The sequence below is a fragment of the Hippopotamus amphibius genome, chromosome 10, assembly GCF_030028045.1.
Source record: "Hippopotamus amphibius kiboko isolate mHipAmp2 chromosome 10, mHipAmp2.hap2, whole genome shotgun sequence".
Lineage (NCBI taxonomy): Eukaryota > Metazoa > Chordata > Mammalia > Artiodactyla > Hippopotamidae > Hippopotamus > Hippopotamus amphibius.
Window position 1 is genome coordinate 12,331,265 of NC_080195.1, and position 24,780 is coordinate 12,356,044.

General features: G+C 41.4%; 1 protein-coding gene across 7 annotated transcripts in view; it reads left to right on the forward strand.

Moving 5' to 3' along the window:
• STOX2 (storkhead box 2) overlaps positions 1-24,780 on the forward strand; it is a 206,731-nt gene that overhangs the window by 155,810 nt on the left and 26,141 nt on the right. For 2 of the 7 annotated variants that reach the window (XM_057696325.1, XM_057696324.1), the window contains exon 2: positions 16,105-16,224. The exons of 4 other annotated variants lie outside the window; for them this stretch is intronic. In XM_057696325.1, coding sequence (XP_057552308.1) covers positions 16,200-16,224 — 25 coding nt within the window. In that variant the 5' untranslated portion in view covers positions 16,105-16,199. Of the gene's footprint in view, positions 1-16,104; positions 16,225-17,949; positions 18,060-24,780 lie in introns of those variants that run through there. One more of the 7 variants, XM_057696328.1, reaches the window with a different exon arrangement.

The window sequence follows — 24,780 nt, forward strand, 5'->3', positions numbered from 1 at the left end:
GCTGCAGATGGGGCTCGAGCTTCCACTCAGGAGTAGAGTGGGTTGCACGTGCACCTGACCTCTTATCATGCAATCCACTCTCATCGCCTGCTCACTGGGGCCGTCGGCGCTCCCGTGATGGCGAAACCGCCGTAGCCATGGCATCCTGTGTGGGAGGCATGATCCAGTATATGGAATGTGAACACTGTCTTCATAGAGCTCTTTTTAATGAAACCATCAAGTGCTACCCCCCCAGGGAGGAGGCCATTAGAATTTAGGGGTCAGGTTATTTATGGCTGGGGGTGTAATTGTTGGGAGGTGGTGTTTGAGAGTTTTGCTTTTGGTGCAGTTCTGCGAGTTGACAGAGGACAGAAGCTGCTCCTGCTCCGACATGAACCAATTTGGGGGACACGCCTCTGGGGACCCCAGATGCCAACAGGTTGAAGTAAAAGTTAGGAGGACTAGACATACTTGAATAAAAATCTCAGGCCACACCTGTTTCTCGTCTGAGTTGGAATGGACTCTGCCAAGGCTGGGGGGGGCGGGGGGGCATCTCTGAAGCACCCCTTGCTCCTCTCTGTGTGGTGTAGATGAAAGAGAGACGGTCAGAAAGGGAAGCAGGGCAGGCGGTAATTACATCTGATGCTAAGGATCGGGTGTGTGGGGGGCGTGCGTGCCTCGTTTCTCCTGGTCCCTCTGACACTGATGGCAAAAGCTCATTAGTCCTCGTGCCAGAGCGTGGACTTGGCGAACGAGAGAACGGCACCCACGTCAATCACTTCAGCTTCTCATTAGTGAGTCGAAAGCAAATATTGTGCCAAAGAGGCCAGGACCACACAAAAGGAAGTAAATTCTAGTTAACATGCCTATCTGTTTTTCTCACAGATCTGGGCAGGGGGAGTTGCTCGGTGCGTTGGCAAATAGATGAACCAAAATGATAGCCTTTTGAGGCTGAAGTTAAAAAAAAAAAAACTCAATGAAGTACCTCAATGAAATAAAAGTAAGTCTTTATAAAAGGAAAACAAAGCCCAAAGTTAACATACTTCTGTTATTAACAGCACGTATTTATTTATTATTATGATTGCTTAAACAATAAAAAGTAATTATGGTACAAAGAAGATTCCACTTCTGAGCAGGATGGAATAAGCGCCCTCCACTCGTGGAGCAGCTCTGAGGACTCTGAAAAGTGTATGGTAGCAGGCAGCTTGGGGAAGGAGACGAGAATTTGAAGCATCATCAAACTGGTTGTGAGTTTCCTGTGTCCCCTGATCTAGTATCACGTGGCATAGACTCAGAGGAACCCAAAGGGCAGTAGGACACACCGACATGGACAGAAGTCAAGATCAGAGTCCTCACTTTCTGGCCTGAGGACCAGGAGAGGGGACTCCTATGTTCAGAGTGAGGGTTTCCTCTCGTTTTCATTCTTTTCCATCCAACCTGCAGTCAGTCCTGCAGAGGCAGCAGCAGGAGGTGCTGGGCAGTCGTCTAAGACCGTGCAGGTCGGGGGATCCCTCCCTCTGCTGAGAGGAACTGGAGTCCAGGAGTGTGGGGTGAATTCCCGTTGCTCTCTTCATCTCTCTGTCCTCCCACCACTTGGCACCAGACTGAGACACAGCTGCTGAAAGTACACAGCTGAGCAAGGAAACTAAAGCCCCAGCCTCTGGCGGAAGGACCATGAAAGGGGGGCCCCAGGGAACTGGAACGTGTTGGGGCGATCACAGAGAGGAGGGAGCTTGGGAGAGCTGTCATGGAAAATAGTGTATGAACTCCTGGGCTCGCTTTGGAGCTGCGCTTGTGTGGATCTGACCCTAAGCGGCATTCCAAATGCTTTGAGAACTGACATGCGAACTAGACCACCACAGGGCTCTCAGATTCACCACTGGATGGCACACACATGGGACAGATCCAGATAGCACTGCAGAAGCTTTGTGGTCACTGACATTCACATTACACCCCTCAGAAGGCGATTTGGAAATTACAGCCAGAACTTAACCAAATGGGTCACCTTCTTAAAAGGAAAAAAAAAACCGCAGCATCTTCCTTAGGATTTAAACACTCACAGTTTCATAATGCAATAATTAACATTACTCAAAATTCCACAACACATGAAGAAGGAGGATAATCTCAATTTGTATGGAGTCAGACAGTCAACAGTTGCCCATGTGGAGGTGTCACATGGTGGATTTATTAGACAGGCTTTAAATCAGTGATTATAAATATGGGCCAAGAACAGGAGATAAACACTCTTGAAAAGAATGGAAAGGTAGAGTGGAAAGGAGTAGAGGGTATAATGTAGAACCACGGTAGGATTTTAGAACTGAAATACATAACAACCCAAATTAAACATTTATGAATGGGCTCAATAACGGAATGGAGATAATAGAAGAGTCAGTGGACTTGAAGATAGATGAATAGAAATTATCCAATGTCAACAACAGAGAATACAAGATTGGAAAAACAAAAACAAAAAACAGAGCCTCGCAGTGAATGGGTCAATACCAAAAATGTCTAACATTTATGTCCTCGAAGTTCTGGTGTGATTTGAAAAAATGTTTGAAGAAATAATGACCAAGAAGTTTCAAAATTTGGTAAAAGACATAAACTTTCAGATTCAAGAAGCCCAACAAATGCTAAACAGGATAAACTGAAAGAAATCCGTGCTCAGATGCATTGTAAACTGCTAAAAACTAAAAAGGAAAAAATCTTGAAAGCATTTAGAAAAAAAACATATAGTAGAACAAGTAGAAAAGACTGCAGATGTTTCATTAGAAACCACAAAGCCCAGAATGAACCGAAACAGTATTTTTAAAATATCCAGTGAACGTATCCTTCAGATATAAAGGTGAAATAATGACATTTTTAGATGAAATAAAAACATTCCCTTCCAGAAGACCCTCTCTAAAAGAAATGTTGAAAGACAGAAAATAATATTAGAGGAAAATTTGGAACATCGGGAATGGGAGAAAAGCAGTGATGGTAAGTGTAATTAAGTTCTTTAAAATATGCACGATTAAGTTCTTTCAAATATGCACGATGATGGAAAACAGATACAGCGTTGATGGAGTTTTCAGTGTATATAGATGTAATGCATATGGTGCAACTGTAACGTAAAGAGAGGAGGGTAAAGAAACCAATGTGGTGGTAAGGTTGATCACTTGAAGTAGTAAAATATTAAGTCTAAGTAGACTCTGAAGTTAAGTATTATACTGAAATGCTTAGAACAATAGCTAAAAATACTATACAGAGAAATATAGTAAAAACTCAACAGATAAATTAAAATAGAATAATTATATGATTTATATAAATAAATATTACTAAAAGCATTGAGATAGTCCAAATGAAAGTAGGAAAGGAAAGCAGAGGAACAAAACAAAGGTAGAAACGTAAAACAAATAATAAAATGGTAGATCTAAATTCTAACATATAAATAAATACATCAAATATAAATAGTCGAAACATTCCAAACAAATAACATAGATTGTTAGAATGGATTTTTTAAAAAATGATGTTGCCTACAAGTAATGCATTTTAAATATAATGATATGAACAGGTTAAAAGGTAAAAAGATATACCATGCAAATATTAATAAAAATATAAATAAATAAATGTTAATGTTACATGGAAGGGATTAATCAGGGTTGGCAAAAAAAAAAAAAAAAAGAGCTGGAGTGGACATATCAATGTCAGATAAAGTAGATTTTAGACCAAGGATGATTACCAAGGATAAAGAGTATTACATAAGAAGAAAGAGGTAAATTCACCAATATGTCATTAAAAAGTGTAAGTGCTTCTTACAGCATACACAAAAATGAACTCAAATTGAAATAAACGCTTAAATGTAAGACCTGAAACTACAAAACCCTTAGAAGAAAACAGGGGCAAAACTTTATGATGTAGGTCTTGGCAATGATTGTCATTGAATGATTTTAATGATTATCATTGGAAATGACACCCAAAGCACAGACAACAAAAGCAAAATGAGACAAGTAGAACTATACCAAACTGAAAAGCTTCTGCACAGCAAAAGAAATAATCAACAGAGTAAAAAGGCAGGCACCCCACAGAACTGGAGAAAATATTTGTACACCACATACATGTCTGATAAGGATTTAATTTCCAAAATATGTAAGGAACTCCTATAATAACAGCAAAGAAACGAACTAGTAACTGAATAACTGAACAACTGCAGACTTGAATAGACATTTCTGCAAAGAAGGTATACAAATAGCCAACAGGTCTATGAGAAGATGCTCAGCATCACTATTCATCAGAAAATGCAAATCAAAACCACAATAAGATATCACCTCATACCTGTTAGGATCGCTGTTACCAGAAAAACAAAAGAAAACAAGCGTTGGTGAGGATGTGGAGATGCTGCAACTCTTGTACACTGTTGGAGGGAATGTAAAATGATGCGGCTGCTATGGAAAACGGTATGGAGGTTCCTCAAAAAATTAAAAATAGAACTACCATATGAGGCAGAAATCCCACTTCTGGGTTTTTATCCAGAAGAACTGAAAGCGGGATCTTGAAAAGGTGTTGGCAGTCCCGGGTTCCTGCAGGCACTGTTCACGATAGGGAAGGTGTATGAAACAGTCTGAGTGTCCGTCGACAGTTGAGTGGATAAAAAAAATGTGGTGTACAGCTGTAAAATAGATAGCTAGTGGGAAGTTGCTGTATAACAAAGGGAGTTAAACTTGATGATGGGTGATGCCTTAGAGGACCAGAACAGGGAGAGCGGGAGGGAGGGGATATGGGGATATATGTATAAATACAGCTGATTCACTTTGGTGTACCTCAAAAGCTGGTACAAGAGTGTAAAGCAATTATATTCCAATAAAGAGCTTAAAAAAAAGACAAAAAAAAGTGATGTATGCATACAGTGGAATATTATTAAGCTTTAAATAAGAAAGAAATTTTGCAGTATGCAACAACATAGATGAGCCCTGAGGATATTATGCTAAGGGAAACAAGCCAGTCACAGAAGGATGAATACTGCAGGATTTCACTCATATGAATTATTTAAAATAGTCCAGCTCATGGAGGCAAACAGTAGAACAGTGGGTGCCAGGGGCTGGAGGAACGGGGAGATGGGTGAGTAAAGTTTCAGCAATGCAAGATGACTGAATTCTAGAGATTTGGTGTACAACTTTCTGCCTATAGATGACCATACTGTATAGTAGACTTAAAAATCTGTTAAGAGGATGATCTCATGTTGTGTTCTTATCAAAATAATTTTTTTAAAAAAGAGTAGATTAAACGTGTTTGTACCTAAATCACAACAGAGCTTCAAAGTACGTGAGCCCAAACAGAACTGAAAGGAGAAAGGGGTGATTATAGCGGGAATTCAGCCACTCTCTCGGTAATTGATAGAACAAGTAGATAGCAAAGCAGTGAGGATATAGAAAAACTGAACAATACCATCAAGCAGCTAGATCTAACTGACATTTATAAAACGTTCCTCCTTAAAATAGCAGAATATACAGTCCTTTCAAATCCTCAGAGAATATTCACCAAGATAGCTGATATCCTGAGACATAGAGGAAACCTAAAAGCAGTTAAAAGAATTGAAATAATTAAAAGTATGTTTGTTATTCTGTCATAATGGAATTCAACAAGAAATCAATAACAGAAAGATAGCTGATCAATCTCCGAATACTAGGAAATTAAACAGTGAGCTTCTAAGTAGACTGTAGACCAAAGACGTCGTCTCAGGAAAAGTAGAAGGTATTTTGAGGTGAATAAAAATGAAAACACAACATAACACAATTCATAAGAAGCAGACAAAGCAGGGCTCAGCAGGAAGTATAAAGACTAAATGCTCATGTTCAAAAAGAAAAGATCTGTATTGAACAATCTACGCTTCCCCCTAAGGGAACTAGAAAAAGAAGTGCAAAATAAGTCTAAAGCAAGCAGAAGGAAAGACGCAATAGAGAGTAGATATCAGCGAATTCGAAAACAAAACCGATGGAGAAAACCAGTGAAGGCAAAAGCTGGTTCTTTAAAAATAGCAATAAAATTGGTAAGCCCCTAACCAGATTGACAAGCAAATAAGCCACAAATTATCAATATTAGGAGTGAAAAAGGATATATCACTGCAGACCCCACAGACATTGAAAGTATGAGAAGCAAATACTACAGATAGCTCAAGCACATAAATTCAACAATTTTAATGAAATGGGAAGAAATGTTCTTTCTTTTAGGAAGAACATCCTGTCAGAACTTACCCAGGAAGAAATAAATTACCTGAATGGTCTTGTATTCTTTAAACAAATTTAATTTGTAGTTAAAAATTTACCCTCTGCCCCCCACCCCCAAACCAAAACCCAAAGACAGGTCCAGATAGAATTCTGAAGAATTCTACCAAGCATTTATGGGAAAATACCACCAATTTTACATGGCCCTTTCCCAAAAATTGAGGAGGAGGCAACACTTCTCAAATCGCTTTATGAAACCAGCATTATCTTTATGGCAAAACCGGACAAAGATAATAAAAGTACAGACCAATGTTCCTCATAAACATAGATGGAAAAAGTCTCCACAAAATATTAACAAATTGAATCCAGAAATTTATAAAAGTAATAAACCACGACCAGGTGGGGAATAGCCCTGGATTGAAAGGCATTTGAAAATCAGTCAGTGTAATCCACTATATTAACAGACTAAAGAAGAAAAATCACATGAAAATGTCGATTCAGAAAAGGCAATTAATGAAATTCAGTATCCATTCCTGACAAAAACTCTTAACCTAGGAGTAGTAAGCAACTACCTTAACCTGTTGAAGAACAAAACTGCACTGATGTCTTTCTTAATAGAGAAAGACCGAATACTCTCCCTTTAAGTCTGGGATCAAGGCAAGGATGACCATTTTCACCATTCCTATTCAACATCATGCTGGAATTCCTTTAAAAAATTCCTTAAAAAAAAAAAAAGAACTAAACACAAGTCGTAATAAAACTAGTCCAGTTTGCAAACAACCTGATTGACCATGTAGAGAATCCCAAGAAATCTACAAAAAACCTCTTAGAACTACATTGTTCGTTGGATTGCAAAACTGTATAACCAATCTGGAAAATAGTTGGGTAGTTTCTTATAAAGGTGACTACAGCCTTCCCGTATAACCCAGCAAACAACATGGATGAATTTCAATAGCATTATGCTCAAAGAAGCCAGTCTCAAAAAGTTACATACCGTGTGATTTCATTTATACGACATTCTGGAAAAGACAGAATGATAGGGACAAGGAGCATATCGCTTGTTTCCAGGGACTAGGGGTGTGTGCGGAGCAGTGTGAAGAAGTTTTTTGGGGAGTGAGAGACATGTTCTATGTCTGACTCTATCCTGTTAGTGATGGTGGTTACGCAGATCTACATCGGTACCAAAACTCATAGAATGTGTACATCAAGAAAGTCCTGGATTTTGTATATTTTAATTTTTAATTTTTTAATTTTTTAAAGTATGCTTTTTAAAAATTACAGATTTTCATGGTCAAAGTGAGTGGTAGCTAATAGTCTTACTGCTTATCAGTGAACCAGATCAGTCCTGTCCCATAGAACTTTCTGAGATGATGTCAGTGTTCTCTAGGTGCTGTGTCCGGTATGGTGACTACTAGTGCCATGTAGCTACTGAACACTTGAAATAGAGAAACTAAAATTTTAATCTCATTTAAATTCATTTACCTTAAGTAGCCACATGTGGCCAGTAGCTACTGTATCACACCGAGCAAATATATTGTATAATCACTGTAATCCCAGACAACAAAGAAATTCTCTTATTTTCATCCATTCATTGTAGAGAGATGCAAGAGAAATATGACCGGCTTGTATTTTTTGACATCAGGATCTTATGATTTTTTTCCCTCACTTTATAAACACTTTATTAATAAAGGTATGTGGTCTAACTTCTATGAGACGATGTGTAGAGATAACTCTGAGGACTGACGTCAGCAGAAGTTGTTAGCGGATACGGAGAAGTGTGTATAATGAACCCAAGTAATGTTTTGTTCTCAGTCAACAAATATTTGATCATTTTCAGGGCAGAAACCACTGTTTTCAACCACTATTTGGGGTATTGAAGATACAGTCTGAACCCTGTTCTCATTCTAGAAATAAGGATAGAGTAGCTATTAGCAGTCACACCAGGGTGTATTGAAATATCACAAAAGCAGTCATGGAAAGACTGCACTTCTCTGAAGCATGTGTTGGTTCAGTGGCTTACCCCTTCTGACGGGTTCTGTGGGAGCCTGTGGGACATACAGATATAACCCAGCACGCTGAGTTCAGCTTCGTGATGAGGAGATTTAGTCGGAATTTCTTTACTTTCCAGTCCATCTGGACTTAGTTTCCATCATTTTTCCCCTCTTATTCATACTTTTCTTGGGAAAGTATTGTGATACCTTCTTTTCATGTGTGTTTACTTTTCATTCCTTAGTTAATTGGAAGCACCTTGAGGTCAGAGGTTAGTTCTGGAGATATGTCTCCTTTGAAAAAATATGGCAGCCTTTGCAACTTTCATATTTTTACCTCAAATTCCATCTTACAGAGGAGGAATGCAGCCCGTACAGAGGATAACTTGGTCATAATTAAATAAGCCAGTGATAAAGTAATTCAGTTTCTTAGCTCTTCGACCATCTAACTAATTCTAGCTAAAAGAGCTCTAGGACCCAATACTGGTATATCTTTAAAACAACAGAAATACTGATGATAACTTTGAAAGCTAATTGGGAAATACTACTTCTCAGGTGTATTTTCAGATATAGTTGTTGCTTCTCAAATTGGGGGCATATTTGCCTCCAGGCACTGGGGTCCTGCACTGCAGGTTTACACAACCTCGGTATCAGCGTGGACGGTCTTCCCAGAAGGTCGGTTCACTTGTAAATTTTGGAAAGTAATGTTGAATGTTGTTCAATGGATACAATTTTTTAAAATTTTATTATTAAGACAAAAGCTATATGTTAGAGAGTATAACACATAGCTTGTGTGAATTTCAGGGAGACTTCAAATCAGAATCTTTTTTCTCTGTGTATTGCAAACTTCTCTGGGTATCCCATCACCATCCTATGCAATGGAAAATACTAAGTAGAAGTGTCTGAGATACATTCAGGTGTGTTGGAAATGAATAGTCCACAAAGATAAACGCCGTTGTAATAAAATCATAATTGAGAAGGGTGACCTCTCATTTCCCCACACTTTTCCATAGTTTTCTTACCACTTAATATCAAAACATGACATTTAAACGCTGTCTTTTAAACTGAAAATTCATAGGCTCTCAGTTTTTCTCACTCCTCTTTCATCTTCTTCCTTCCTTGCCTTCTTTGGACATTGGTTAGACGCACTGAGCGCAGAGAAATAATCTATCCCACAGTGTAATGTAGAAAATTGCACATCTGCCTCTTTAATTTATAGTGTCACATCCAACGTGCATCTGGAGAAACTTTAGAGTTTTCTTTGAATCAATTGTACAGGGTGGTGTGGAGTAGTGGGGCAATGTCTGTACTGAGAATCAGGAGGTCTGGGTGCTAATTCTAGCTTTGCTACTGACTCTGTGTAACCTTGGGCAAGTCATCTTCCCCACTTGTACCCTAAGATTATCTTCAGTCAAATAATAATATACTAGATGACTTTCAGTCTCCTCCAGCTCGAAAATGCTGTGCTATTCTGTGTTCCTAATCCTATGAGAATTGACTTATCTAAAGATGTTTGAAACTTTTATTAAGTTACATAGAATAGCCACGCTCTTCACTTTGTGTTCACGTTGATGCTCTTTAGCACTTGTAGGGATGCCAAGTGTATTTGTTCTTTAAATATTTAGTTTCCTTGCCTTGGCTGCATCAAATCCAACCTTAACTGAAATTGTTTCTTCCACCGTAATAAAAATGCACATAACTCAGTAAACCCTGGCCTATAAAGGTGTTGAAAACTTTGGAACTTTCTGTTTTTGGAACCACTTCCATTGAACTTTTAATTTGTGCCTTTTCTCTAGCTTTTGTGCAACCGGGAAAGTCTGATCTGTTATCAGTGCCCAGGGATTTTTGTTTAGAGGATTTCGTCTCTTCCCTTTATTTCTCAATTTGAACTAATATCCTAACCTAGGCACTACTCCAAATGTCAGACTATCCCCGTAGCACAGACAGTTGGATAGATTCTGGGCAAGCGGTGTTAGGTGTACATGGTACTTCTAGAAATGCATTTCTGATAGTATTCTAAGATTTCATGCTGGAAATTTTGGACAGTCCCTTTGTGAAACAGGAAAGTACCTCATGTGTCTGTGCCTCTCTCTGTTCCTTGTTTAAGCCCTCTTTGCATCTCGTTTGGTCTCTCACAATAATAGGCTCGTCCCTTCTCTCAGTAATTAATTATCTTCTCTCTTTGGATGCATCCCATACCCCGTTGCCAGAGTAACCTAAACTTTCAGCATCAGTAGCATCACTCCCCTGTAAAAGCCTTTAATGCCTTTCTCCTAGAATCTCCTGTTCTTCAAAATCTTATTTAGCCTGACTTACTCTTTGGCTTCAGTTCTGCACATCTCCTTTGTGAATCCACACCAGTCATGCCAGATAGACCATTGGCGAGGCTCCAAAACCTCCTGGACTCTCTACTCCACGTCATCACTGTGCACACTGCTTCACTGCCTGGAGAGACGTCTCCAACTTTTCTCTTCCTCCCCCTTTCCTTACCCATCTTTGGGGTCTCTTAACAGCTGCCTCCTTCCTGAAACACTGCCCAGCTCCTGTCGTGCTTCCTTGCCATCTTTCTGTTGTATCAGAAATAACCATCTTTCTCTGTTCTCATGGTACTCTTTCCCTCTTTGCCTCGAATGACTCAGATGTTGGTGCAAAACTGTGAGGAGAGGAGCTGTAACGTCTTCATCCTTGTACTGACCTCAGCGACAAGCAGAGACTCTTCCACGTTGTATTTAATAAATGTTTGTTGAGTTGAACTACATTGAATTAGTGTAGGTTTAATACAATATTGCTGCCGACCAGGATTTTTTTCTCCCCTATTGGTACAGTTTTGCAAAGGGGAGAGAGTCCTGGCATCACAGACTGCTTTCTGCGTGGTAGTGGCAGGTGGGGAAGATCCCAGGGCGGGGAACAGCCTCTGACTGCACCGTCAACATACCTTCCCTCTAGTGAGCTGCCGTCAGCTTATAAATACTTGTTTTTACAGAATGTGAGGTTCACATAGGGGTAATGCTTCTTAGGAAGGCGATTTCCTGATGGCTATAACACATAAGTGAAACTTATTGGAAATATCAGGCCGGTCATTTTCTTATTTGCTTAAAGACTCTTCTTAATCTGATCGTGGGCCACCCCTTCTTGCCGCCTCTCCCTCTACGCTCTGCTGTGAACCCTCTCCCCCTGCCTCATGCTTCTCCCATCCGTGCTTCCATACCGTGGTTCATACTTCCTCTCTCCAGGTCATTCATTCATTCAGCACAAATTTATTTAGCGCCTGCCGTTGGCTAGGCACTCTTCAAGAATGCGTGTATGTGAACAGACTTGTGCTTGCCAAGGGAGAGTGAAAGTGAGGGAGGGACGGATTGGGAGTTTAGGACTAGCAAATGTAGACTATTATATATAGGGTGGATAAACAACAAGGTCCTATTGTAGAGCACAGGGAACTATATTCAGTATCCTGGGGTAAACCATAATGGAAAAGAATATTGTAAAAAAATGTCTCTATGTGTATAACTGAGTCACTTTGCTGTACAGCAGAGACTGGCACAACATTGTATATCAACTATACTTCAGTTAAAAAGAAAAGAATGCATGTACACAACAGAGCGTGCAAAAATCCCTTTTCTTCATAGAGCTCACGTTCTAACTGATGGTACACGCTTTCCCTGTTGTCCAGATACTGGGACGAGCTTGCCCTTCCCTGGAAGCCACTCCTGATTTCTTCAGCCCAGGTTCTTTCTCCTGCATTTTTAGAGCCACCTGTTACCTGTCCCTCCCTTTTAAAACTGTCTTGTATTCTTGGCGCTTTTTATGTGTGAATATCTTATCTCCTCGAGTGCATTAGAAGCTTCTTAAGAGTGGAGACTATGTCATTTGTTCATGAAAAAATTGGTGTACCAATGTATATATCCTGCCTTATGTACGCTATCTTAAATATTTGCAGTTTGGGCCCCAGTAAATATCTTTAATTGATTTGAGGACATTCGTTGCTCTCTGCTTTATCGAGCACAGCCGCCCTAAGACCGTGCTATGCCATTAGTCATCAAAGCGTTTTTCAAAGATCCTGAGTGACTGTGTCACTGCTGGTGCTGCTACTTAATCCTCTGCCGAGGAACCAGTCACATGCCAAGTGCAGCCTCTGCCCACACCTCATCAACCGAGGAAATCACCTCCACAATATTCTGTATGATGTTTGTAAATCGTTACTGTAACACTGAAGCTGTTATTCAGAGGAGCAAGAGATACCACGCGGAGGAGGAGGACTGCTAATTATGTCTGCAGTTGATTCTTGCATTTATCTCTCCATCAGAGACTGGCATCTAGGACATCAGAGCGCCTTGACTTCTCACCTTGATTTCTGAGTTGAGGCTAATGAGTGCCCATCGTAAAACTCATCTTCTTATTAGTAGGACTGCAAAGTGAGCTTGTGGTTGTGGTTTTGGCCGGCCAGTTACACCCCTTTGCACGGCCGTTCGATGACAGTCTGCGGCTGGGGCTGGATCCCCCTCCATCAGGGGCTAGAGTGCTGGACCGAGGCGACCGCTGCCAGCCTGGGAGCCTCACCTCCCTGGCCTCCCGTGCTCACAAAGAGAACTGGCTCCCGTTTAAAGGTAAAATCGAGGGATGGAGGTTTTGTGTGTTTTTTTTAAATTTTGTTTCCGGTGGTTATTTTATTATAATAGTCGAGAGGCAAACTCTGAGGCCCTCCTGCTCCAGGTTCCAATCTTGCTTCTGCCACGTACCCAGCTGTGGAAGTTTGAGGAAGGGAATTCATCTCTTTTTAAAATGGCAATAATAACAGTACTTACCTTAGTGGGTCCTTGTAAAGCTTGGATGAGTTTCTATATACGGGCGTCGTAGGCCCACATAGAGATGGAAACGTACACATTTGGATATTAGAAAATATTTATCCACTTAACCTTTTCTGTGTCATAAAGGAAACTTGAGTTTTTAGCTGTCGAGAGGTGGTCCAGTGACCTAGAGCTTCTTCCCTAGACGCTCTTGAATTGCCAGAGGTCAAGATATCTCGATTTAGATCTTAACTTTTATACCGTACATCATTGCCTTCTTAAGGTGCAGGGTTTATTTATTAGATGTGTCTTTGGACCTTATAGCAATCAGACAGTGCCCAAGAGGAACGGGCTGAGTTGGGTGGATTGCAGTGGATTTATCATGACTGCCAACATAACCAAGTTCAGAGAGCATAAAGATGCGCTGCCTTGGGAGGAGGTCCTGGTGCTGGGCTGTAGGCTGAGTCATTGTCACGGACGGGGAGCCCAGGTGGCATATCCAACGAGAGGAAGTAATACATTGGAAGGGAAAAATCACAACCAGACTTTCTGATAAGACATCTAAGGTGTAATTGATGATGTTTTCTCCTTTTTTTTTAAATTGCATAAATGAGACCAGATTTAATCGCAGATAATGTGAAAAAGTTCTCTGGGGGTTGAAATTGTGACACAGTAGCCAAAAACCTACCACTGTCTTAGACCAGGTGAATGTAGAGTCCAGAGCGGGGGAGATGCTGGTGCCGCGGGGATACACAGCTAGTGTCTATCTTGTTCTTCACACGGCATTTTCAGAGGGAGATTGCTACACCCAAGCAGGAGCAAAGGCAGGGAACCATGAGGGCAGGGGGTTTGAAAAGCGTCAGGTGGTAGAAGGAGCTGAAGAAGCTTTATTTAATGATGCTGAGAGCAGATGTAGCAGTAGATCCATAAATGCACCTAGAATGTGGTACTTAACCTACGGTGTCCCAGACCACGGGCAGCTAGAGAAGAGACGGCTTGAAACGTAGGGACAGGAGTATTATTTATAGCCGTTGGATGAGTTCTCAGACAGAAGAGGGTTCTGCATTGTTTAGCTTTCCAAGGGCAGAATGGGAACCGCTGTGAGGTTCCAAGACTCAGTTGGTGGGGGAGGCCTTCACCGGAGGGTGTGTACGGCTTAGACGAGGCCTGAGCTCTGTGGGAAGAGGTCCTTGAAAACGGGCCATATCACAGGAGCGAAGAGACCATGTGATTCGGGTGGGGCTTTAGCCTGGCGACCCTTCTAACTCAGAGATTCAGATAGTCTTGCTGAGAGATTCGTTACATTTTTGTACTTCGCAGCTCTGGTCTCATGCTGTGTACTTCATCTTTCTTGTCGGTTAGCTACTATATTCATGAGGTTGTGGGAGAAGTTGCTGTACAGGCGTCCTCGGCTACCCAAATCTACTTCAATTCTGCGTAGGGGATCATTTATCAGTATCTCTTTGGTTTCTGAGTGGAGCTGGTGAGAGGTGCCGGCTTGGGTATTATTTTGTTTGGGAGAGTTTGGGCAGAATTATTACTGGCACAAGAGCGTTCATGTCGTTCTTAATTATTCTTTTCCTGTCGAACTCCATTTTTCTCTGGTTTTAGTGTAACGGTCAATATTCCTCTCCTCTCCTCTCTCCCAACTCCCACCCGTCTTCCATCTCGAGGCATTTCTGTGTCATTTCTTGTACTGTAAATAGAGATGAATCATTTTCTCTCTGGTTCTGTGAAAATAAGTTCCTCTGTGTGTGTCTGTGGGTGTGTAAATACAACGTGTACACGTGCCTGTGCATGAGTGATTCAGTGTGGGGCTCAGCACGCGAGTGGTGCAGTACAAACAGTGCCGTGAAAAGGATGTTTTTGCACAGATCTGGAATGGATTTTTTGTGCCTTACCAATCTGAGGCACAGAAATCAAAAAAAAAAAAAAAAAAAGGAAAGAGAAAAAGCAGAGGAAGCAGCGACTTTAAAGAAATCCTATGCATCATCCCACCCCATGCAATTTCGGTGGTGTTGGGAGCTCAGGGGCACCTCATGCTGAGAACGAGCTCTTGACATAGTGACCTCATTCCCCACGCCGCCCTCCTCGCGGCAGAAGCTGTGCTGGCTCCCAGGCTGCCTCTGCTGCAAGGCTGCCGGCGCTGCGTCGGGAATGATGTGACCCAGGCTTGCGAGGACTTGCCCGGCAACTGGAATTTATGACAGATAGCTCGCTGCAGCTAAACTTTGATCCAGGGTACAGTCGAACCGCCTGTTACACACAGGAGGGAGACGCATCCTTCTCTGCAATGAAAAGCCAGCCTTTAAAAAAAAAAAAGAAAGAGAAAAAAAAAAGAGCAAGCGCGTGTGTCAGGTTTATAATTACGGACTGGTGAGTATATCCTGCCAGATCAATGTTAACGTGTGTGTGTTTTCTCCAAGCATCCGGAGGTATGTGCCCTTTTTCCTGTTTTCATGATGCAGAGGTCTGAGTTGGTGCTCAGTGCACGGGGGAGGGGGGGGCCTGGGCCCCTTGGAGAGATGGATGTGCCCCTGGCAGCCCCGGGCCCAGGGTTCATTCCCAGCCCAGAGTCTCCGCATCGCACAGACAAAGGAGCCCGTACCGACAACCAGAGGCTGTAGCTTTTCTTGGAGTGATGACTCATTTCAGCTCACAAAGGATTCTGGGCAGGGTAACGAGAAGTCAGGTTGGCTGATCCGTCCCTATGACTTCACTTTGCAGAGAACAAGGCAGAAGAGGAGTGACACTGCAGATTCCCAAGGCACTGCAGTGGGGTATTGGCTCAGGACCAGGGGCCGTGAGAGACAGGGCTAGGCGTGGGACAGGATGCCAGCTGTTCCAGGCAAATAGGAGGAAAGAATGGGCAAGAGGATTTTTTCCCCCCCTAAAATCATTACCAGCAAAGTCCATTCACAAAGCTTTTTAAAGGTGCTTTTTGCCAGCCTTTGACCTGAACTTGTAGCAGTATCTGCAGCCCTGAATTGTCAGAAGAGCTGAGAGTTCTGGAACTCTATTGTTTTTTTTTTTTAAGTAGATGTACCAAGGTAAAGTTCCAGATTCCTGTTGGGTTCCACGTGCCCTCAGTGGCCAGTCTGAAACGCTCATTTAGGATGTTATGACATGAAAGTTTACTCTTTCTTCTTATTCCAGATTCTAGGACGTCCGTTTCTGTTACTGGCTCCTTCTTGCGCCTGAATGCTAGCCCCTAGCATGCACCAGGCTTTAGCGCCAAAGCTACCTGGGGGATGGAGCCAGTCCAGAAAGGGTCAGGTAGGTCTCCCCTGCTTTTCTTTCAAGAGTTGTTGTGTGCGAAGAAATATGGTAAAATGTCTGCGAGCCCCTCGATAAGGGTGCCCTGTCCTCTGAAACATGGTCTTGCTGTGATAATCCCCCTGCAGCCGCAGTCTTAGTAGAAGTGCCCCAGGGAGGTGCCCAGCAGATGCAGCCGTGCCAGCATGATTCATCTCACAGCCTCACATCAGAAACTAAAGAGTCAGCTGTAGGATGTGCAAAAGGGAAATAATTAAACTGCTCCAGATTTCCATCCGCTGTAATATCTCTTTCACTCCTCTGATGGAGGCATTCAGTAAATATTATGTGAAATGTTTTCTCCTCAATATACACCCTAAATCTGGTGTGTTATTTGGCCTGTTAACCTACATGCAATGCACTAAAATCCAAGAAAGCCTGATTTATATGCTCAGGGCCTGTTTCCAACACTAACATCAGAGGTTGCTATTAACTGCTAAGGAAGTAAGCATATTTCATCATAGTCTGTTTTAGGATCCAGATGATTACAGAGCTCCTTTCTTACAACATCCATGGGCTTTTCACACAAAAGGTTTTTTTTTTTTTTTTTTTTAAATAGTGAGACAGTAAAATTTGGTTCTCAAAGGTACATTACATGCTATGTTTCCAAAATGAAACCTGGCAAATCCGAAAGCATGGTTTTACCACCTCATCAAATTTATGGTTTTAGCACTTTCTATTAAAAAATATTTCTGAGTGTTAAATGCAATTTTGATAATAATTAGAACATTTTAAAATAATGCAAACTATACATTGGCTAGGCCCCTTGAACATCTCTTTTCTCTTTGCTCTCATATCCATCCCCATAGCTCACCCTTTCACCGAAGGAAAGATGTTTGTTTCCTTTCTTCATCATAAAGGTGTGTCTTCTTTGTGCCTGGTACTTGGCGTCTTCAAAGCAAAGTTGAGGATGTTGAGTCAGTTTGAAGGATGTTTGGTCACATCATACCATGTTGAGAATATAATGTCCCCACCCCCATCAGTTCTACTCATCCTTAAAGACCTTATTCAAAGTCTTCCTCCCACAGAAGGCTTTTTCTGATTACTCTAACAGGAGGTCATTTCTTAGTCCTTTTATAGAATTAACTTCTCTTGATCCATCAATAGATGATAGATATAGATAGATAGATAGATAGATAGATAGATAGATAGATAGATAGAATTAGACCAAATTCCTATTATAGGAATTATAAGAATTAATTTGCTAGCCATTCATGTCTTTTCTTCTTATATCTCTTCTCAGGTCGTTTTCAACAGTAATTTGAACATGTTATAATTGCTTGTATTTTTACACATTTATATCATGTTTCCCCACCTAAATTATAAGCTCACTGAAGTCACAGATCAAGATTTGTGCCTTTCTCTACAATTCAGAGCTCCTAGCAGTTCCCTACACATGGAAACCAGGCAATAAACAGTTGATTAAGAAGAGAGGCAGTTAAAAAACATTAATTTGTCATAGAGGGTGAGAACGATGTATTTGTTCATTTTCATAGTCTTCGCTGTGTAGATTAATGCTGGGTAGACCTCAAGAGTTAAGTATGTAACCCTAGAAGTGATGATTGTTCTTATCTTGAGGTATGTTTATAGACAGTGCCTTACACTGCGTGTGAAGAATTGTTATTGCTAACAGATGTGAAGGTGAGTCCCTTAAATGTGGACACTGATTGTGGTTTACTTGAATAGGAAGAATAATGTTATTGGACAAGCCACCCTTAAGTAAGGAATATGCTGAGTTCTGAAGTTCTGTGTGAAGCCACTCTTTTGAATCCTAGAGGATGTTCTCCTTAGAAGAGGTAACCATAGCAACTCTTTGCATCCCAGGTTCCATCAGAAATTATTTAACTCCTGGTGTCACTGATCTTTAGCACCAAGAGTACTTAAGTGCTGAGTTTCCTTTCCTTTTCCCAGATAAAAGATTGGCCCAGCCAAAATCTTAAAATAGGCCAACTTTCTCTATACGCTTGTGACTCTTTCCAAACAGTTTCCTGTCTTCTAGTGTTTTCCTCTCTCCAAAGTCCCTACGTCATGCATGTTTCCCGTTCCCTTCCAGCCCAATAATACATCCCAAATGCTGTATGTTTATAAATATATCTTAACTTTTCTGCCTCCCAGGCAAAATATTCCATTCACTCAGTGCCCATGCTCATAGACAAGAATCAAGAGGTGAGTGGTCTGATTGAACTAATTCATACTAGTGTGAGAAAGACCACTGCCTTCCTAGCCTTCCCAGAAATGCCTCAGATTTTTTTAAAGGCTTTTTTTTTAAGGATCAAATGATTTTCCTATTAGTAGAAATTCAAACACCATAAAAAAGTAAATTGAATAAATTTAGATAGGCTTAGGGATGATAATTTTAATACTAACTACTTATTAAATATCTATTAGGTCTCAGGGACCGTGTCAGCACTTAATCCTCTCAATAACTCTATGAGGTGAGCATCACTGTGTACACCTTACAAAAGAAGACAGTGAGACTCAAAAAATGAATTAATTTACTCCAAATCACACAGCTAATGAGGAGCAAACTTGGGCTCTGAACTTAAAGTTTTGGCTCACAAAGTCCTCGGCCTCTGCCACTATCTTGTAATGCCAGACTTTGGTGAGAAAAGTTACTTCTGGTACAATGAGTTGGGAGTTTTTTCTTTGTGTCTGTCTGGCCTTTTGTGCTCTTTTGTCCCTGTGTACTTGTCTATAGTTCTTAGCTATTCAGTCACTGGCGAGTTGGTAGCAATCATCTTGTATGATTTGGTTGTAATTTGGGAACTATCAACGTATATATCTGAACTGTATTTAATTAGGCCTTCTGGTTCTACTACAACTGTATTTTACAGAAATCAGTCACAGTGTAGTTGGGACCTTAACAGAGGAAGCCAGGAATACAAAGGTTAAAAATCAGCTATGGTGATTCTAATGTATAAAGATTGGAAGAGAGTGACACTGGAGATTTTAGACTGATTTATTAAACTGCAGTTGAGAAATGTCATCAACAGAATTTGGAGCATCTGGTATGTCTCTGTTGTTAGGCTGGGTTCCAGTACAGAATGGAGAAGGAAGAGAAGTATGTGATCGCTTAAAATAGGGACTTAGATTCTGTCCTCCGTGATGCGCTTATAATGAAGAAAAGGAGGACACGCATACGACACAGGACTCTTGTTAGCCAGGTGCCTTGCAGAATTGCATGACATCTGAGACCTCTTATTACCTGTTGTCATCTAGGACTGGTATTTCATCATGATTTTATCGCTGGTGGTAAACCGCCTTAACTTAGCCCTGGATGAGGGACTAGGGAGCAAGGAAGCTAATGCTGGTGCAAAACATCTCGGCTGTTAGCAGGGTCTTACCTGCCTCGTCTGTACCTGTAATACCTGTTTATTCAACGGCATCCGAGTGCCCGATGTGTGAATAGGTTTCATTCCGTAGTGCCTAACGTACACCCCACTCAGATTATAATGTGGAGCCTTCTTAGCAAAGCTTTGAATTACGGAAACAGTAATTGGCTCCGTGGCTCATGTTTCCATCTTGATTTTTCAGTTACAAATCTGTTGCAGTAGCGGAAGGGTCCCGAAGTGTTCGATGTGTATGATTAGAGAGATGTCAGTCTCCATCCTTGGTGATGGTGGAGACAGCTGCTGGGCTAGGGAGTTCTCACTTCTCCCTGTGCATTGATTGCCTTCTCTATCTGATTCTCCACCCTTTGTGGCTTGTCCATCTCTGCTTATCCGGTGACAGTTTTTTATCAGTAATCAAATCTCAGTAGCAAGAGTGATAGCTAATATGACTAATGAAAGCTTGTAGCCTGGGGAAGATAATGGGTTTCTTCTGTGAACCGATGAACCGGTTGATTTGTCATTGTACCTGGTACATCTCTGCATTAGACAGGCTGATAAGCAGGTTCAGGTGATACGGTGGACATTAACCCTTTTTTGTGTGACTATACCTGCCATTTGCCACCATGGCCCTCTTGTTTAACTCTCATTAGAAGTTTCTTAGTAAGTCAGAGCTAATAGCCACCATTAACTGTAGTATTATTGAGAGCTTCTTATGTACAGTTTCTTTTGAATGAAAACGATTTATCCAAATAATAGCTTAGGAATCAGACCTTCTTTAAGAGAGTTCCATCAAGTGTTGAAATAAAGCACCAGTGAGCTTTAGAAAAGATGTTAGAGAATTTGTAAATTTTTCAAAAAAACTTTTAATGTCAGCTTTATGACCATCAACTATTGCAGTGAAGGCTCAGCCTTAAATTTCTGAGATCTGTAACCTTCAAGCCAGATATACAGGAAGCTGATAAAAGTGCCTTCTTCAATGCCAGGCTCCTTTTAAGTTCCAGATACAAACATTTGAAAGCCAAGTACAGTAATTCGGTTTCAAGAGAAATCTGCTTAAAATGCAGCAGCGTGTGAGGTGGTGGAACCCGTGTGCTCTGTCCTCCTGTAAGGGTGTTTCAGTCTGCAAGAGGGTGTACAGAAAGGAAATGTGTGGTTTTTTCGGGGTTTTTTTAGAACAGCTTTTTAAAAAAGAACCGTCTGTTAAAACAACCAAAATCACATATACATAAAATCAGGGTTAATAATTTGAACTAAATTGTAAAACACAAGATTTGTCTGTTGTGCCTCCGAGAAACTGTTCACTTAACCTCAGAGAGCTTGTGATTTCCCCAGGCCCAAGGGTATTGAAGATAAAACTTGGCACATGCGTCGTTCTATGAATAGTTTGTTGAAAGTAGACTTGTGTTATCGCTGTGCCCGCTGCACATTTTACAGACATGTTTGACCATTTTTACGAGTCACGGTATCTACTGCATGTGGTAATTTTATTGGCATCTATAATTTTAACTTTAGTGTTAATTTTGGCAGTCCAGAGAACAAAAATAGGCACAGTTTGGTCCTGAGGAGCAAGACTCTTGAGTTAGAAAAGAGTAAATTATGAAGCCTTTACTACAAGGAAAAAAAAAATAGCCTATCTATCTTGCTATCCTTTTTAAAATTAAAGCCTACTTTTTCAGGTTGGATAAGCATTAAAATAGTCTTCTCCAGCAAGATGGAAATAGAGGTAGACAGCAGTACTATATTATGCTTTTATGCCAGAATTCTGCTGCATTGTTATAGAATCAAAGAATTTGAGAGTCTGAAGGAATCTTTGAAATCATGTCATCCAAACCCTCATCTTACAGATGAGGAAGCAGACGCAGAGTGGTAATTGTATTTTGTTATTAGAGACTGGGCACTTATCAAAATTTATCTCCTGAATGCCTTTTTTTATTGGCAGTTTCCCAGTGATACATTAGTACAGTTTCAGAACTACATTCGTAAGTAGGTTGCTTTGGTTCATGACCTTCGTTAGGGTCAAAGGTAACTCTTCAATCCAGAGTACGGAGTGAATTGACATTTACAATGGAAAACAGTATTTAAAAACAAACAGGAAAATAGGGTAATTCAAATGGAGCGCTGGTGCTTGAAAAAAAAAAAAGATTATTTAAAGAAGGCTAAGATAGGAGATGAACTTCAGGGTATTTTCAAGGTTGTAGTTTATTGTGATGTGAGCCACCTGGAAAATTTATGGCTTTCCTCTTTGTATACAGTTGTATGAAGTTGGGTTCGTTAAGAGGAAAGGAAATAGATTTATGTTTGCTTTCCTGGGAGGTATCTTTTGGAAAGCTGTGGGTATCATCTGGGAAGGGATGAATGTAGGTTGTCATGGAAATCTCATCTGCTCAGCTGCGTCCCCTTCCTCATCTGCAAAGGCTGGGGAGCACAGAGAACCTAAACTAGTGACTGGGGGGAAATGGCATTCATAGAGGACAGAACTTGATTATAGTTCTTCTTTTTCTTCCCCTACCATAAGAACCAAGATAGGAACAATTTTGGAACTCGGGTGCCAAAGGTTTGGGGTGTCTAAGAGCACTCAAACAGATTTCTTGTAAGGATGAATTATGTGAGAATTTTTTGAAATAATTCCAACTAAAGTAACTGGCCAGAAGTTGGAAAGGAGAGCAGATAGAGGGGGTTAAGTAGTAAAACTGCACGGTCATGATAAAGGTATTTCTGAGTTGCCTGGCGATGGTAATAGTCAGCAGTTTGTTCCCCACAGTTGCACTAGAGTGGTTTTCTAACACAAACGGGTCATGTAATTCCTCTGTATAAACATACACAGGGTTCCCATCAGCATCAAGGGTAAGATCTCAGCCTTCTGGTCAACCAGGATCTGGCTCCTGCATTTCTCTCCATCTCACCCCAGCCTGCTCCAGCCATGCCTAAGTACACCCCCAGCTCCCCCAGCTCGACACGCTGCGCATGGTCACTCCCGCCTCTGCTATAGCGGCTCCATCCTCCACTCCCGTCATCACCACCGGACGCATTTATCTTTGTCCTCACACTTCTCAGCTGACTCTGGTACCTTAAATGAAAGCACTGTCCAAATATTCACTGAGGTGAATGAAATCTAATGTGAAATGCTCTGAAAATCAAAGAAGGTTACTTAGAATTGTAATATTGTCATGCCTCCTCTCATTTTAAATTCATTTAACAGAAATGTATTGAATGCCTACTCTGTCCAAGGCACTGTGCTTGGCTTGATCTAAATGATCCTGGACTTGACAAATGTTCCCTGAGGACTGTACTTAAATGGATGTTTGTAAGAAAATAAAGCTGAAATAAAACCTATTTACCCCTGCTTTTTAGAACAACAGGACAAAATTATAGCAGTTTGGAAAGAATTGGCTAGCCCACAAAGTAGCCTTGAGCTTTTACGGGAGTTGTCTTTATGAATATGTTCCGAACTAATTCTGACAATAGAAAAATCCATCCCATAAATTATAGACAAGTAGCAGTTCATAGTTTATGCAAAATGTGGTAGTTTCTGTAGATTATATTGACAACAGTATTTTAGCAGTACTTCCATTCCCTTGTTTTCTTCTTTGACCATAAATGTGGTCCAGCTGTTGGAAGAATTTTCTAGTAGCATACTTTAAGAATGACTAGTTGGTTCCTTAAGTAGGTCTGATATAAGATCCAAAGAAAATCATGGTAAACTTGAATACTGTGTTATGTTGGGTTGATCGGTACCTATAATTCCTTTTATATAGATCTTAAATGCATGTATTAACCCTCACTTAATATATAATTATTTTTCTGTGGTAACTGCTGTTTTTGGGGGCGAAATTAATAGCGAAAATCTTAGAAACTGCATGGTTAAGGGTATTTGGTCTCTCATTAAATGTTGTGCTTGTTTTGCAATTATTTAGCAAAGTACATGTATATAATCACAACTCTTTGAATACCCTGAGCAGTTCCTTGGATTATAATGTGATAAATGGGTATTCATTCATTCAGCAGACAAGTACTGGGAGTCTGGTGTGGACTCCTTCTGCCACGGAGCTTATATTCTAGTGGGTGAGACAGACAGTAAACCAGTACACACAGACACATGTGTACACGTTCAGAGAGTGATGACAGTGCGTTGAAAGGACCCTGGTACCAATTCCAGTGTGTGTGTGCCTGGGAGCCCCCATTCAACCAGCAATTTCCTGACACCCAGCCGAGTGTCCTACAATTCACCTCCATTCCAACACCATCTATCTGGAAAGCATCAAATCCCATGGGTTAAGGGCTCAGTCCATGAGACTGTCCTCACCCCACTCCACTCCACCCCCGACTTCGAATGTCCATCACGAGTCCAGATTGTCACCTGTGCTTCTGAAAGCCTGGCAGTAGATTGGAGGTTCCACGACCCCTTCTTTGGGTTCAGTTACTTGGCTAGAGCAGCTTGCATGGAGAAACGTTTTACTTAGAAGAGTGCCAGTTTACTATAAAAGAATACATTTCAGGAAGAGCCAGATGGAAGAGATGCATAGAGCAAGGTCTAGGGAAAGGGCGCGGAGCTTCCATGCCCTCCCCAGGTGCACCGCCCCCCCATCTCCATGTGTTCAGCAACCTTGGGGAGCTCTCTGAACCCCATCCTTTGGGCTTTTATGCAGCCTTCATTTCATAAGCGTGCTTGATTCAATCATTGGCCATTGGGGACAGTCATTGGCCATTGGTTCACCCAGAGGTGAGGGAGCGGGGCTGAAAGATCCAACCTTCTAACCACGTGTTTGGTTCTCCTGGCTGCAAGCCCCCAGCCTTAGGTGTGGGCCCAAAAGTCACTTTACTGACACACCATAGGATACCTTGATCTCTCTCCTCACTGAGGAAATTCCAAGGGTTTTAGGAGCTCTGTGCCTGACATGGGGACCAAGACCAAACATGTATTTCTTGTTATAAACCACAGTATCGGGTAACATGAGAGAGGGTGCCCTGTGGTTTTAGGACAGCATTAGCTCAGGTGCCCCAGGCAGGGCTCCCCGAGGAGGCCCTGTTTAAATGGAGACCCACAGGAGGCACAGCAGCCCAGCCTGCAGAGATCTGCTCCAGGAGCATCCCAGGCAGGCGTTCAACAAAGGCAAAGGCTCTGGGTGGGAGAAATGCTGGACGGGTTCAAAGCACAGCGGAGGTTGTGAGCATGGTGTAAGGTGTG